Source organism: Branchiostoma belcheri, unplaced genomic scaffold (genome assembly GCF_001625305.1).
Source record: "Branchiostoma belcheri isolate BF01 breed outbred unplaced genomic scaffold, Haploidv18h27 scaffold12, whole genome shotgun sequence".
NCBI lineage: Eukaryota > Metazoa > Chordata > Leptocardii > Amphioxiformes > Branchiostomatidae > Branchiostoma > Branchiostoma belcheri.
In genome coordinates this window covers 4,556,333-4,571,504 of record NW_017802602.1, presented here as the reverse complement: position 1 = coordinate 4,571,504, position 15,172 = coordinate 4,556,333, and the positions used below count along the sequence as shown (strand labels likewise).

General features: G+C 42.0%; 3 protein-coding genes across 3 annotated transcripts in view; all 3 read right to left on the bottom strand.

The window, feature by feature from the left end:
- Nucleotides 1-397: 397 nt before the first annotated feature.
- Nucleotides 398-3,895, bottom strand: LOC109462717 (collagen alpha-1(I) chain-like). The gene is made up of 4 exons (XM_019759276.1): nucleotides 3,622-3,895; nucleotides 1,961-2,082; nucleotides 1,305-1,374; nucleotides 398-951 (listed from the first exon to the last, which is right to left on the bottom strand). The coding sequence occupies exons 1-4, from the start codon at nucleotides 3,893-3,895 to the stop codon at nucleotides 398-400; spliced, it is 1,020 nt and encodes a 339-aa protein (XP_019614835.1).
- Nucleotides 3,896-8,953: 5,058 nt separating this feature from the next.
- On the bottom strand, nucleotides 8,954-11,621 carry LOC109462716 (snaclec CHH-B subunit beta-like). Its single transcript, XM_019759274.1, has 4 exons — nucleotides 11,594-11,621; nucleotides 11,130-11,343; nucleotides 9,919-10,124; nucleotides 8,954-9,077 (listed from the first exon to the last, which is right to left on the bottom strand). The coding sequence occupies exons 1-4, from the start codon at nucleotides 11,619-11,621 to the stop codon at nucleotides 9,061-9,063; spliced, it is 465 nt and encodes a 154-aa protein (XP_019614833.1). The 3' UTR covers nucleotides 8,954-9,060.
- Nucleotides 11,622-11,992: 371 nt separating this feature from the next.
- LOC109462715 overlaps nucleotides 11,993-15,172 on the bottom strand; it is a gene marked incomplete at its 5' end in the record, with an annotated part of 39,779 nt that continues 36,599 nt past the window's right edge. Inside the window, 2 exons of the mRNA XM_019759273.1 lie at nucleotides 11,993-12,201; nucleotides 14,845-15,021. Coding sequence (XP_019614832.1) covers nucleotides 11,993-12,201; nucleotides 14,845-15,021 — 386 coding nt within the window. The remainder of the gene's footprint in view (nucleotides 12,202-14,844; nucleotides 15,022-15,172) is intronic.

Genomic DNA, 15,172 nt, shown 5'->3' with positions numbered 1-15,172 from the left:
CTTCACCACCATAAAAGTTGTAGCAAAGATTAAGTTGACTGGCGTCAGACTCCATCGGCCCGGCACAGCTCGCCCGGCAGGACGTAAAAATCAACATTTGGCACGCCGACATCGGCGTTCGGAGCCGCGGTAGACTTGGGGGTCTCGCTCCAAGTTTTTTTCGCTACGCGATACGCGGGACACGATAGGTGTCCCGAAAGAATACCGCGGGATATCCCGCAAACTCCCGCAGGATATCCCGCAAACTCCCGCAGGATATCCCGCAAACTCCCGCAGGATATCCCGCAAACTCCCACACGTTTATACCGCAATCTCCCGCGTGATATCCCGCAATCTCCCGCGTGATATCTCGCAAACCCCCGCGGGAGATCCTGCAAATCCCGAATCCCGATGATGCTTATCCCGCGATCTGTACTATGTTATATCCCGATCCCCAACGTGAGCCAGTTTTCCCGGGAGGCCCAGGATAACCCCTTGGCCCAGGTTGCCCTCTCCACCCAGGAGGGCCCTTTGGCCCAGGAGGCCCACTCCCCCCACGAGAACCCTTTGGCCCAGGTGGCCCTGTCCAACCAGGAGAACCCTTTGGCCCAGGTGGCCCGGCCTCCCCAGGAGAGCCCACGGCTCCAGGTGGCCCATCTTTTCCTTTGGACCCAGCTGTTCCTTTCGGCCCGGCCCGCCCACGTGTCCCATTCTTGCCGGGAGGCCCCACTGGCCCGATCTGCCCGGGTGACCCAGGTTTCCCGGGAGAGCCCTCGAGTCCCTTCTGCCCCGGTGGCCCAGTCTTCCCGGGAGAGCCCTCCGGCCCGATCGACCCAGGTGCCCCAGCCTTCCCAGGAGGCCCCAGTGGCCCCATAGACCCAGGAGGCCCCACCGGTCCGATAGACCCAGGTGACCCATCCTTTCCAGGGGATCCAGCTGTTCCCTTCGGTCCGCGTGGTCCAACAGGGAAAGCTGCAGCAAACATAGACAGACGAACGTTCAGTATCTTCTTTGGGTTGAGGAGGCCAATGTCAGCATAATGATGAATCTGCCTCGCTATATAGCATAACATTAATAACTACCATAACATTATGTAACATAACATTAATGTATGACAACATTAATAGCTAGAGTTCCACGATCTAATACCTTCAACAAATAATCTTCAGACAGCAATTCTAGCACTTTCTCGTGTATTATTTGATTTGCATGATTTCTGACTTTGTGTCACAAGTGTAAAATCCTCCTCATTCAGCACTATGGTATTATGACATTTTCTCATAAATTATGCAAAGTGGATGGAAATATAAATACACCCAACTTGCCTGACTTTATCTCGTGAAGATGCTTCTCCAAGACGTTGCTCACTGTGACTGCCACGGTGATGTTCACTCGCTAAATAGTTTAAAACAAAAATGTTAAAAGTGAGCTAAGAAATTCGCTAGCTGTGAGCCATTGATTGGCTACTGATTTTGTGATTTTGTACCACTGAAGACTACTAAGGTTATTATTTTAGTCACTGACTGTGTTTGGCATTTAGTGGCTATTTATCACTTCAGCAAGTTATAGAAATATGTACTAATCATATGTCATGGGTGAATATCTGTGTATCTTCGTAAAATCACTCTTTTAAATCTAGCATCTAGAAGAAAATTCACAGAAGAAGAGGCCTACAAAATGAGAAACGTAGCCCACCTTCCTCATTTTTAGCTCAGTACCCGGGACATGACATGGGTTTCTGAGTCTCAGAAAATTAGCCTTCCCACCAGTAGAAATTTTCACTAAGTTGGGCGTCAGTTAGAGAAATATTACACTGCTTTATTTTTACATATTGCATCGATAATTTGCATGAATTTGCATAGATAAATAGACTCCTTATGTGCAATGTGGACACCTTATCAAAGCCAAAATGATTATGGTTCTTGAACTAAATTTGTGAAAGGCGGGCAAAAACACAAGTTTGTCCTCAGGTACTATTTACCTCGTCCATTCTTTTTAACCGAGCGTCCACATACAGGATCACAAGGACATGTGCAAGGACCATGGCGACAATGGCAACTGTAGTAGCGATGTAGTGGCACCGGCAGAAAGTACGGCTGGAGTCTAAATACATGCATACACATATGACATATGTTTTACTTTATTATTATTATTATTACTATTGTTATTATCATTATCATTATCATTATTATTACTATTGTTATTATTATTATTGTTATTATTATTATTATTAAAGCACATAAAAGAAAATACAAGACTGCGATGACGACGCACTCAAGTTAATTACGCTTATATAAGCGCCGCCATCGAACATAAAACAAGTTAGAGTTCCACGATCTCATACGATGTTAACCCTTGCGGTTGACGAATTATACAATTTTAATCATTGATTTTGCAAATAAGAGCCTCATTTGCATGGATTATATCAGTTGATCATATTCTCCACCCGATGACAGCCTTATCTTAACAAAAAGGCTATTAGAGCACTTCCTCATAATTATGCAAATGAGGTCATGATTTGAATAAATTATGTTTATTGATGTTCGTCTTCACTTAACTTCCTAGCGCCTGGTTTGCATAATTGTCATCTGCTACCTACATACCATAAATCACGACAATCCGTCAACCGGTTCTTGAGTTATCCTCCGAAAATTTTTCAACAAATGCTCCTGCAGTTCCAGAACAAGCCGCTAGGGAGCCCATACTCATGCCCTCTACCGGGGTCAATTAGACTGCAGCCGAATCACCCGGAAGGCCAGTTGCGTAATCTGGCGTATTTATACACGAACGGGAAAAGTACACAATCCAAATCATACAGTCTGACAGCCGACATGGTTCGGTACCTCACATGTACACTGCATTTGACATCTGGCTGCCTCTAGCACAAAACCTGGTACCTAAGTCTTCAAGAAGTTTGTACGCACTCTTTTCTATACCCTCGTCATAGACCTCGGGGATCGCTCACTAATACTGTGCTCTGCTACCTCAGACGTTGTGATCACGTCAGCATCCCGTCAAAAACGACAGCAAGATTTGACTGAGTTTTTTTTTTAAAATTCCAAACACGATTTTTCTTTTTACGTAAGGGAAAATTGCAGCGCTAACAACGGCTAGCGTTATCTATAGAACACTTCGTCATGTGTGCCACGGACGAAGACTTAAAAAATTCAAGAAAACTGAGACAGTGAGACAGTAGACAGGTAGAGAGAGACCCATTTTTATTGAGACCAGCAAGTTGTCTATCAAAGCGCACCTCGCACGGCCTTTGATGGCTCTTAGCGGACCGGCCTCCCTTTGTGGTGCCGACGTTCCCCGGGACCGCCGGGACGCTCGATATCAACGTGTTTATAAACAAAAACCGCATTCTTTGTCGCTCATAACAGACAATTTTATGTAAAACATCGCTATTTCTCCTTTACACGGGCGTTTATCGGCCCGTTTTTACCGCGTATGCCGATTTTTAGTGCATGTTTACAGTTCAGTTGTTGACAATGTTCGGTAAATTTTGGTGCATTTAGCCGGCGATAGGCTTACTGCACGGTGCGGAAAGCCGATCTCACTAACAATGGAGTGAAACAAGCGTTGTGCAATTAATTGGCTTCCCCTATCTGTACTACATGAAAAATCAAGAAAAGTCGTTACCTGTGCTTTTGTTCGCTGCCTTGTCATGTAAGTTTGCATCTCCTGCACCACATACTCCTTCAGGGCGTGATGCGGTCTCATCATGATCATACGCCTTTCCCTTGTGTGAGGACGCCACATGTATGTCTGGGTTGTTCTCATGCACGTGGTCTTCATCGTCGCTTGTGCTATCCTGGTGGACAAAAGTGGGTTGGTACGGGGGCTCGCCGGTTTGCCCGTTGCCGGGCCCCGTGGGGGCGGTACGGCCGGGCTTTGCCTGTCCAAACACTCGCATACCGTACCGGCAAGCAACGACTGTGCAATCGTTAACAGTAAAAACTGGTAAATATGACAAGTAACACTATGATTAGTCTGGACGCAAAATGTTTTTTTTGTTGTAGCTGTTCTCTATGCATGAACACGTGCTTTATGCGTATAGCGTTTTAAGGTACTTCATTTCAAACGCCGCATTATAGAATACTATGATTAGTCTGAACGCAAAATGTTTTTTTTGTTGTTGTTGTTGCCTTCGACAAGAAGGCTATAAAATCGTTTTGGCACTGTTTGGCATATTATGCACAATAAATTTTGAAGGCATGGTCCGAGGTTCACGATTTTTGGCAGGCAGGTTGTCTTAGTGATGGGCATTGTCCTGCAGTCCCGGTCCCATTTATGCTTCAGTCCTGCAGTCCCGGTGCTACTTATGCTTCAGTCCTGCAGTCCCGGTGCTATTTATGCTTCAGTCCTGCAGTCCCGGTGCCATTTATGCTTCAGTCCTGCAGTCCCGGTGCTATTTATGCTTCAGTCCTGCAGTCCCGGTGCTATTTATGCTTCAGTCCTGCAGTCCCGGTCCCATTTATGCTTCAGTCCTGCAGTCCCGGTGCTATTTATGCTTCAGTCCTGCAGTCCCGGTGCTATTTATGTTTCAGCCCTGCAGTCCTGGTGCTATTTATGCTTCAGTCCTGCAGTCCCGGTGCTATTTATGCTTCAGTCCTGCAGTCCCGGTGCTATTTCTGCTTCAGTCCTGCAGTCCCGGTGCTATTTATGCTTCAGTCCTGCAGTCCCGGTCCCATTTATGTTTCGGTCCTGCAGTCCCAGTGCTATTTATCACGGTATTAACTTTTAAATACCATCAATAACAACAATAAGCATCTACACAAAAAAACTACCATATACAACCAAAAACACCCACCAAAACAATATCACACAGTCGAAGGCATGAGCCCTACGAACTCTAGTTGTAGCTGTTCTCTGTGCATGAACACGTGCTTTATGGGTATAGCATTTTAATCTTCATTCCAAACGTCGCATTATAGACTAATTTTTATAGCTGTCAATCAATGCTTTGAAGTACACATATTAAAACATCCTGTAAAAGGGCCCGTGGGTTCTGATCTGATGATTTAATTAGGTGCACCCTGTACTGGCAGTTTGACTATCACGCAATCACACAATCAACAACTTTCAAAAATGTGTAGGTTAGGAGAAAAGCATTTCATATTTGAGCGGTTTATTACATGAATTCATGAAGAGCTAGACCACGTTAACAGTACATAAACATTGAATCTTGATTAACATTGAAATGGTACAGATTTCTGATATTTGATAAAAGGTAAAAAAAAAGATATTCTGCCTAAGAAGATGACTCATTTTAACACTTGTTTGACTGGATTCTACATATATGTTAAATAACTAGAAACTTAACTTCGTAAAAAAGGTACATGTATTAAAAGTGAACGTACATTGTATTAAAAGTGAACGTTACATGACGTATGATATGTTTTTCTTGAAGGTAGGGACTAGTACATACATTGCTAGATATTGCCATTATTCTATCCCTATCGATGATATTAACAGAATGGCGATTCAGTAATAAACTGATCGATATATTGATTAATTAATTAGAGGATGGATGGGTACATTGGTTGATTACTAGTAAGTGATATCCTGAGGTCCCGACTTGCGAAGGTAGAATTCGCCAACCCTACGGTTAGTTTAGTTATGTCCTTTGCTATGCCGACCCTGAGGATGGATGGTGATTGGTCAGAACGTTTAATCACTTCAAATTTCCCGTCTCCATGGCGACGGCCGGGCGCGGTTTGGCGTGGCCCATGTTGTACGACGGAGCTGTCATGTCAAACCCTTTTCTCCGACTACGCATGCGCCGAACGACGCATGCGCTGATGGCGGCGATGACGCAGGCCAGCACGACCACGCCCACAATGATGCCCACGGTCTTTCCAGGGTCGTCTGGGGAAAGGAGTGCATGAGCGGAGAAATGAATTTATTATGTTAACCGAAGGAAAACATGTTTTTTGCCACGTCTCCTCTTCTTCTTCCATTCACTAACTTCTATCTGACCTGGCCAATGACCAGATTTGTTGACGTCTATCACCATGGTAACTAGTGTTGGGTTACATCATGTTGCAATTTCATAGCAGGGGGGATTAAGACTCCTGTCTGACCATACATATGAATGTCTTTGAATAAGAATCAACAGAGCAGACTATATTGGAAGGTAAACATTATGCATTTGCTTTGCAAATGTTACCTTTCTAGTTTACGTACGTTTTCGCCAACAAAATAACTTTGATTGTTCTTGCATTTTAAATAGTCATCTGATATGATAAAAAATATACTATTTGTGATTGTAAAACAGACCTACTGCTAGTTATGTTGTCTCAAATCACACAGTTTTATTATGTTTGACATGAAAAGACCCCGACTTTGAAACTATTACGTATCGGTTATGTCGTAAGTCCCGCTTCCCATGCACAAGATTACGATTAAAGCTAAGGTCCCAATTACGCCGGTGCCCGTCGGGGATGTAGCCCCGGCTGGCCCCGGCCGGGTTCAGGAGTCGAGCGGGCATCGGCTGTTGTGGTCACAATTAAAAGTTTCCTTCAGTAACATTTTGTTAAAAATTTGGTCGGTCTCCGGCAGGCACCCGGCAGGTACCCAGCAGATTCTCTGACGACGTCTTGTATTGACCTATACGTAATGCAGAATTCACGTATTTGTTGTGATCATTTGATCTGTGAGGTCACACATTTTACCCGGGTTTACGACGTACACACCTTTATTCTGTTCATCTGGTCTATGACGTAAGAAATGTGTCCCGGTGGAATGCCGGCAAGCGGAGGGGTACCTCTCGGTGTTCTCACGATGAGGTCACGGCGTCTTTTTGTCAGCGGGGCCCGGGTAGAATTTAACTCAGAATTAAATTCTTATCGGGGCCCCGACGGGCCAAAAAATAGCCCGGTAGCCGCAGGGTGCCCCGCGGGGCCACGTCGGGGTCCCGCCCGAAAGTGGTAAAAAACAGCCCGGGAACTACCCGCCAGGGCCCCTTTTCCCAATTGGGACCTTAGCTTTAGTGGTGCGGTATATGCCATCAAACGGTCGTAAGTGGTACTGCAGATACTTCCTTTAATCTGCTGTTGATAGAATCCTGTGCCCTAATATAAAATCAATGCATGTACATGTACATTGGTTACATTTTTATAATGCAGCGGCCGGAAAATTATCACAAGGTTAATTATAACAGCCGTGTAGCCCGATGTGGGTTGCGTTACGGCCGTGGTTCTTAGCGTGATTTCAGTGTTGACAAGCCGGCGGGACCGGAATGCCGAAAATGATGCGGTCGTTTTATGCAAAGTTGGGTCGTTTGCGGACCAAATTGGGGTGGTCGCGGTCACAGAAGACAAGTGGTCTTCTTGGGCAAAATTCTTAATGCTTGAATGTGGCCTATGGGGGAAAATCGGGACCGGCAAAAACTGGTCGTCTTGAACCGATGGTCGGTTTATGGACGTGGTCGCTGGACCAAATTTGACTGTATATGGAAAGTCACTACTAAGCCTGAAAGAGCCCTAATTTTATACACCTCGGCAAGATTAGGAGTGTGTGTGTGTTCTGTGTAGACAGTTTCTCATGTAATCAAGTAAATACCAGCAATCAAAAAAACATTACAGCATGTTTTACCTCTTTTATAACCCTTTATTATTCACCTCAGCAACTTCACCTCAAGAAAGCCACATGATGCAAAAGTAAGTTTAGTGAGCCTTATGACACTTTTTAAAGTTAAGTTTAAAGTTTTTAAAGTAGTGATCTCTCCTGAAATCTCTCTTTAGCCGCAATAATATTTTCTCCAATTATAATACGTTATTCCGATACTGAAATACAACAACTTTCACTTATGGTGGTATGTAGGTGTATAATGATATGGTATGTAGTGAGGAAAATATTATACTTCTATGATGATTCCACAGTTTCTGTCTTTTTTAAATAATTCATTGCTGCTTCAGTTATGTTTTTCTACGAATATCTTGCTTAAAAAAGATTTGCACTTGGTGCAAGCACGTCTAACCCCCGGTTTGGAGAAAAATGACGTTAAAATTGGATTTAAAAATAATAATAAGGCCATGTTGATTTATATGGATGACATCCACGCGCGCATGAATTTTCGGCCGTTTCCAAAAAAAAGTTTTCAACCATACTGTAAATCGTACAAAACAGTTGCAAAATGAGCAAAAAGATACCACAAGTTACAAAAAAAAATAATAAAAACTATACCAATGTCGTAGAATGCCAAAATCAAACGAAAAAAGACGAAATTGTAAAGAAATGAACTTGAAGACTAGATTATTCGCCAAACCATATTCTGTGCCATTTGCTCAACCCTCATGACCACGTAGATTTCATAATGAAATAAAACTTTTTTTATTTTTGCAAAACGTTTTTTTTATTCGCACGCGCGCATCAGTTTTGGGGCTCCCGGAGGATGTCATCCATATAATCAAATCAACATGGCCTAATAAAAAAAAGCTGGCGACAAACTAAGTGTCTACATGACGATGCCTAAAATTCCATATATAATGACCATTTTATGCACACAGTACTCTTAAGAGTCTTATGTTGAAAGCCCGTTAGATTCTGTAAAGTCACCATATGTTGCTATAGCTACCAGTCAAGTGTATTTGAACACTACATGATTGAGTATTACTAGTATATGATAATGACTAACCTAACATGAAAGAACCCAACACACTTATTGGAAAGAGTAGGATGACTGGGTGTGCTTGGCTGTGAAATGCAAGCCATAGCAAATTTGCATTACACTATGAGCTACCAAACATCTTACACTTCGACTGAAGCACTGTTATACACAGTAATGCTAGTTTGACAGAAGAAGAAAAAAACTTAAAGTATGTGCTTATTAAGAGACTAAGACCTAAATATCTGGTAAATTACACAAAATGATATCACATATACCACCAAATGGGTTTAGGTACATGCTCCGTTAATCAAGTTAAGGATATGGTATGTACTATATTCAAATGATACTATGCATTAAAGCAAAGAAAAAGAAGATAAAAAGATTAACAAGGTTGATAAGACCTTGTTAACCATAAAGTCCTGCACTGTTTTTTTTTCCATGTGACTTTTGGCTGTCCAGCCAAGCCTTCAGATCATGGTGTCATCTGAATAAAACAAAATAAATCAATAATAAAATGTTTTACAGTTGGGCTATCTATTGTGTGTATAAAGTAAGGCCACACCAATTTAATTTCTTGGTTAACGGATTCGCCTGCTTTATTTTTTCTGATTTGCAAATAAAAATAAAATTTCAGAATCAACTTCAAAATGCTCATATTTTGCCCTGAACAGTTGAAAACAGTCCTTTTCTTCCTAATTGTTACAGTTATTCCATCTTTCAATGCAGTGGTATCATTGAAAGTTCAAAATTCATTGTTCAAATTTTGAAACAGCCTGGTATGTTGACTTCATGGCTCCTATCGTGGGCCATATTATGATACCTAGGCCTGTTTTTATTTTTATTTTTTTTCGCCCGCCCGCTCCAATATTCCTCTAGAAAAATCCGTTAACCATGAAATTAAATTGGTGTGGCCTAAGCAACAGTTCATTCATCAAAGCGGCACAAAAGTAGCCAAGATGAAGACAAAAAAGACTGGATGATGAAATGTAAAACATGAATTAGGGAAACAGGTTTAGGAGTATTATAAAGATGAAAAAAAAGATGCTAAGATGTATTGGATTGCATGTTTTGTGTCAAACGTAAAGTGTAACGCAGTGCAGTATGATTCTTTATTATTTTGTTTATTTGTTTATTTATTTATCCAGGATATACATGTCGCCTGAATTATAGTTACAGTCGCTATTATTATAGTTACAGTAACTGTAATTCAGGAAAGCACTCACCCACAGTCAAAGGCAACATGTACTCCTACATGGTGTTTGATACAAACCTGAATTCCCAAAAGCTTTTTAAAATCACATGTAAATATTTTAAAAATCGCTCACCCATCTCACAGATGAATGGAAACTTCATCCTGCAGTTGACCAAAACCCATTGAAGGTTTGAGCGATGTATTGCTGCACAGTCGCGTTTCTTGTGACGTCTGGGTGGAAATTTCCAGTTGTTGTAGTTGCCGTTGCTCAAAGTTGTCCCATCGCTCCATTCCATGATGTTTTCTCTCCGCAAGTCGTCCAGGCCGATCCAAAAGTTACTAATAGTATGAAACAAGTAAAATCTGAGATTTTATACCTCCGGCGCCGCAGGACTAGGGTTTTAAACAAAGAATTTATCGAGACCGGACACCCCTCTGTGCAAGGGGTCAGCTTCGTGGACGAGACCGGCAATACCTAATACACGCCTAAAGGTCAACGGTCGCGACCACTTTCACGCTCAAAGGGGTATTCTGGGGCCACCAAAAGGCACCATTTTCACGCCCGAAAACACATATGCAATAAAAACAAAAGAACGTGCATCATCTACAGCCCAACAGCAAAACATATACCGAGTCTCAAAAGAATCCGTCCACCCAAACACGAGAAACAGCTGCGAATATGACAATCTAAATCTCTCACAAAACCCTTCTGCGGAAGGATGTCTCCTTCCCCGGAGGCAATAAGGTTCGTAGCGAACATTGATAATTGGGATTGCTTGGGGTCAAACACCCTGACAAAGATAATATATTATTATGCAAAATGTACAGTCAAATGTCATTCATTGCTACTTATGCATTTTGCATGTAGTAGGGGAAGACAACTAGTACAGGTAACAACCTGTTTTGTCTCCTCCATTTTGTAAATGGTAATGTTTAATAAAGAAATGAAAAACTTTCATATCAAAAGAAATAAAGGTTTAAAAAGTCATGGTATGACTTCAGCAGTGGCTACTTGAATGATCATAATAAAAAACATCATGGCATTTTTTTTATTAACTTATATTCACCACAAAACAAGATGGAGCCACTCAAATGTTTTGGGTTACTGTACAGACAGTGAGGACAGATGTTTGTTGACCTTAGACTTGAAAGGTTTAAGGTTGTACCCATCTGGGAAACAATCATGTGGTAGCTTGTTCCATAGTGATGGTGTTCTAGGAAAGAAGCTTTCAGCGTGGAACTTCCTCCTAAGAGGTGGTGTATGGAGGAAGAAAGGGGGATTTGCTTCAGTGAAAATCCTCTGTGTGGAGCAAACAATGAAAGCTACCAAAGTGACAGGCATACCTTCTTCTCGCACGTTTCACTTTCAAGTCCTTGAATCCTGCAAGAAAATCTTGCTTATTGGAGGTCTTGATTGTTACCAGTCTCCCTCCTCGGTCCGCACAAAATCGCTCAGCTTGCGCGTACGTTCTCTTGACCCTTCTATGTGAGAACCAGTGGCAACGGTTTTCGTAGATGTCAAAGTTGTTCCTTGGAAAGTTGAACTGATTGCGACAAGCTGACAGAAAAAAAGAAATTAATTACTATTATTATTCTTAGCGCCAGGAAGCACTGAACAGCATGGATTAGATTGCGAAAAGTTTTAAGTAATTTGATACCATGATTCAGCAATTTATGGACTGCAGCTTGGTACATGAACACTTTTGAAGTCTTTGGCCAGTAGCTCGTAAAATAATCTGTTTGAAAGAATCAGTTCCATGCAACATGAGACTGTGTGCATACTGTGTGCTTTTTCTGCAGTTACAAACCTGATGCACCAGAGCCTACAAATGGCATACTTGTCTGTCTAGATATGTTGCTATGTTCTTTATGCTTCATGTTTATTCCATAAGCGAGAACATATCATCAATACATGGCCATATGGTAACTCAAATACTGTTTAGATAGTAGTTTGTAGTAAGTAAAGTTTTGTAGTATTGTTGTATTACTGCCATACATTGTACCTTGTACGATTGTTGAGCAATAAAGTTCATGTATGCTTGTATGTATGTATGTATGTATGTATGTATGTATGTAAATTAGTGCTAGTCTGACCACAGCTCTCTTTTGGTACATGCAGATGTATACTGTAAAGCTTATATCTGGATTCACTGCTCCCGAAATAAAGCTCAAAATTGCATTTAGATTCATAAATTTTGAACAGTTCGTCAAGCGAATACTATGGTGAAGATTATCTCACTGTTGCAAGTAGGAACAGTCCTGCTCCAGGTGCCGTCAGCTTGGCAGGTGACAGTAGAAACACCTGTTACGACATATCCTGTAGAACAGGTGAAGGTGACCACGTCCTGGTAGACATGAGGGCCGCTAGGACTGAGGGCACCATTGGCTGGAGCTGACAAGGTTGGACATGGGACAGCTGAAACAGGACAGAAAAAATCTCAGCAAATAAAATAAAATAATTTGGCCATATAGATCACAATCCATCAGTTCTTGCGGCAAGGTATAAAAGTTTTTCTTTCTTTTCTTCCATTTTTTGTTTATCATTGCCTTGTTATCTTCAAAACTTTAGGCCACACCATTTTAATGTCTTGGTTAACGGATTCGCCCGCTTCATTTTTTCTGATTTGCAAATTAAAAATAATTGAGAATCAACTGCAAAATGCTCATAATATTTTGCCCTGAACAGTGGAAAACAGTCCTCTTGCTACTTGTTACAGTTATTCAGTCTTTCAATGCAGTGGTATCATTAAAAGTTCAAAATTTGTTTAAATTTTGAACCAGTATGGTGTGTTGACTTCATGGCTCCTATCGTACCACTTTGGCCAGAATTTGGCAGAAATAGGATGCCTAGGCCTTTTAAATTTTTTTTCGCCCGCCCGCTCCATTATTTTTCTAGAAAAATCCGTTAACCAAGAAATTAAATTGGTGTGGCCTTATGGTATATACATGTAATTGAGTGTGCAGCATAAGTGGCGGGACAATTATCACTCAGCAGTGTTTTATATTCTGTGTCCAATGACTCCCATATGATTTCCTATACCAAAATGTGAAGTACAGCAAAATGTAACAAGGAAAATCGTAGATTTTGTACCTCCGGGTATTGAAATGTGTGTTGCAGAATGTTGGGTGCATGTTGGGACTGTTCTTTAAATTAGTGAATTCGCGCGAATACCATTTTTTAGAAAAGTTTCGAAATGTTTGTAATTGGCTAAATGATCTGTGAAATCACTAATCCCCCTAGCCGACTGGAGCCCAAAAATAGAAAGGACAGGGGGCATCCCGTGGCGAATCTGGCTGCCCGACCCTCAGCGACCAGCGATAATGTAAAAAAACACCCGCTCCGGGCGCCAGCCGCCAATCGTCCGGTGCGCGTGTCCCCTTCTAACATGTAAGTAAGGCCATGTTGATTTGATTATATGGATGACATCCTCTGGGAACCCCAAAACTGATGCGCGCGTGCGAATAGTAAAATCTGAGCTTTTTATTGTATACTTTTATATGTTGTTTGTTATATACATGTAGTTGATGGTGTTGAATTTTATGTGTTAGATTTAGCCTTCCTGGTTGTGTTAACACAGGTCAGTATTTTCATCTGCAGCCTATAACATGTACCCACGAACGGGCCGCCACGAACTTATGCCACAAGGAACTCGTAATGAAACTCAGAATGACAACCGGAGCCGTTAAAATTTAAATGGAATCAGACGTTAAAAATAACTGCTGAAGTACCTCCCCGCATGTGCAAGTCATCCTTATTGTCACTTCCTCCATTTTCCGCCGATTCTTCGTATAAATTGGGGAAGTAAAGGTCTGAATCCGCGGTATTTGTAAGTTAGAAGTCGTAATATACGCCGAAAACAACCAACACAAAGGTTGCGCAACAGTACGTTGACCCCTGACCCATTGGCTAACCAGGAAGTGCCGATTACGTGTCCTGTGAACGCGTACTAAAGTATCCCCCCAGCGGGTCCCACCAGGCACGATAATGAGACGTTGATTGACGGCACATGTGGTTCACATCTGAACAGTTTCAAACAAAGACACCCCTCTGTGTGAAAGGTCAGATCAGTGGTCGCGACCTCAATCGTCCTTATACATGCAAAGGTCAAAAGCTGAGGTCCACTTTCACACTGAAAGGGGTGTCCATCGGCGGTCTAAACGCATCATTTTGACGCACTAAAACACACATACTAAAAAACCAAAACAACGTGCACCATCTACAGCCCAACAGCAAAACGTATACCAAGTCCCAGACATATCCGTCCACCCAAACGCGAGAAACGGGTGCGAACGCAATTTTCGTCTTCCCTCACAAAACCTCCGCGCTCGGGATATACATCCCTACCCGGAGGTAACTATATGTATTATATTATACAGAACACATGTAGTTACATGTAGTTTACCAATTTATCTGCCAGGTCACATAAATCAGTCATACTTAAAAAGTGCATCTGAAGAGATCTCCAATGTACATTGTAACATCCCCCAGTATAACGCACTCCTGCATACATGTACAGTCATATAATTATCTAAAGTGTGCATATCTGGATCTGTTTCATTAGAGATCTCTTAGGCCACACCAATCTAATATCTTGGTTAACGGATTTTTCTAGAAAAATAATGGAGCGGGCGGGCGAAAAAAAGAATAAAAATAAAAACAGGCCTAGGCATCCTATTATGGCCGAAAATGGTACGATAGGAGCCATGAAGTCAACACACCAGGCGGGTTCAAAATTTAAACAATGAATTTGTAACTTTTAATGATATCATTGCATTGAAAGATGGAATAACTTTAATAGGATGGAAAGGACTGTTTTCAACTGTTCAGGGCAAAATATGAGCATTTTGCAGTTGATTCTGAATTTTCATTGTTATTTGCAAATCAGAAAAAAATGAAGCGGGCGAATCCGTTAAGCAAGAAATTAAATTGGTGTGGCCTTAAAACAGTTTTTCAAATGGACAGATACTGTACCTGACAGATAAATGGTAACAGAGGTTACACTGACTCCAATGGAATACTAACTGGGCAGTTTTTCCACTCGTCATTCCGGTTACTTACGATTACAGTTCGGTGTGCTGCTGTTCCACCTGCCGTCCCACTGACACACATGGGCGGAGTCACCGACCAGCTCGTACCCAGGATCACACGAGAACTCCACAACGTCCTGGTAGGAGGTGGCATCGTCCGGACTGACTGAACCGTTAGCTGGCGCCATCGGTGGTAAGCACGGTACAACTGCAAAGTACATGTAACACGCACACATCAATAAAACTTTTTAAAAGGCCATGTATTATGCCTGCCATTATGCCCTATGAGGCTGTTTAAAAAGAATCATTCAAAATAATTCCAACAGAATAAGAAAAGTGTTACTGTCTTGATTTTTCTT

What these genes read in the sequence shown, in the direction of transcription:
- LOC109462717 (XM_019759276.1), bottom strand. Translation starts at nt 3,895, where the DNA reads ATGCGAGTGTTTGGACAGGCAAAGCCCGGCCGTACCGCCCCCACGGGG. An exon ending in GGTTAAAAAGAATGGACGAG is followed by an intron (nt 1,375 to 1,960) that starts GTAAATAGTACC and finishes TAAACTATTTAG; the next exon opens with CGAGTGAACATCACCGTGGC. An exon ending in TCTTCACGAGATAAAGTCAG is followed by an intron (nt 952 to 1,304) that starts GCAAGTTGGGTG and finishes TGTTTGCTGCAG; the next exon opens with CTTTCCCTGTTGGACCACGC.
- LOC109462716 (XM_019759274.1), bottom strand. Translation starts at nt 11,621, where the DNA reads ATGCCATTTGTAGGCTCTGGTGCATCAG. An exon ending in TGTAGGCTCTGGTGCATCAG is followed by an intron (nt 11,344 to 11,593) that starts GTTTGTAACTGC and finishes TTTTTCTGTCAG; the next exon opens with CTTGTCGCAATCAGTTCAAC. An exon ending in GTGAAACGTGCGAGAAGAAG is followed by an intron (nt 10,125 to 11,129) that starts GTATGCCTGTCA and finishes TCATACTATTAG; the next exon opens with TAACTTTTGGATCGGCCTGG.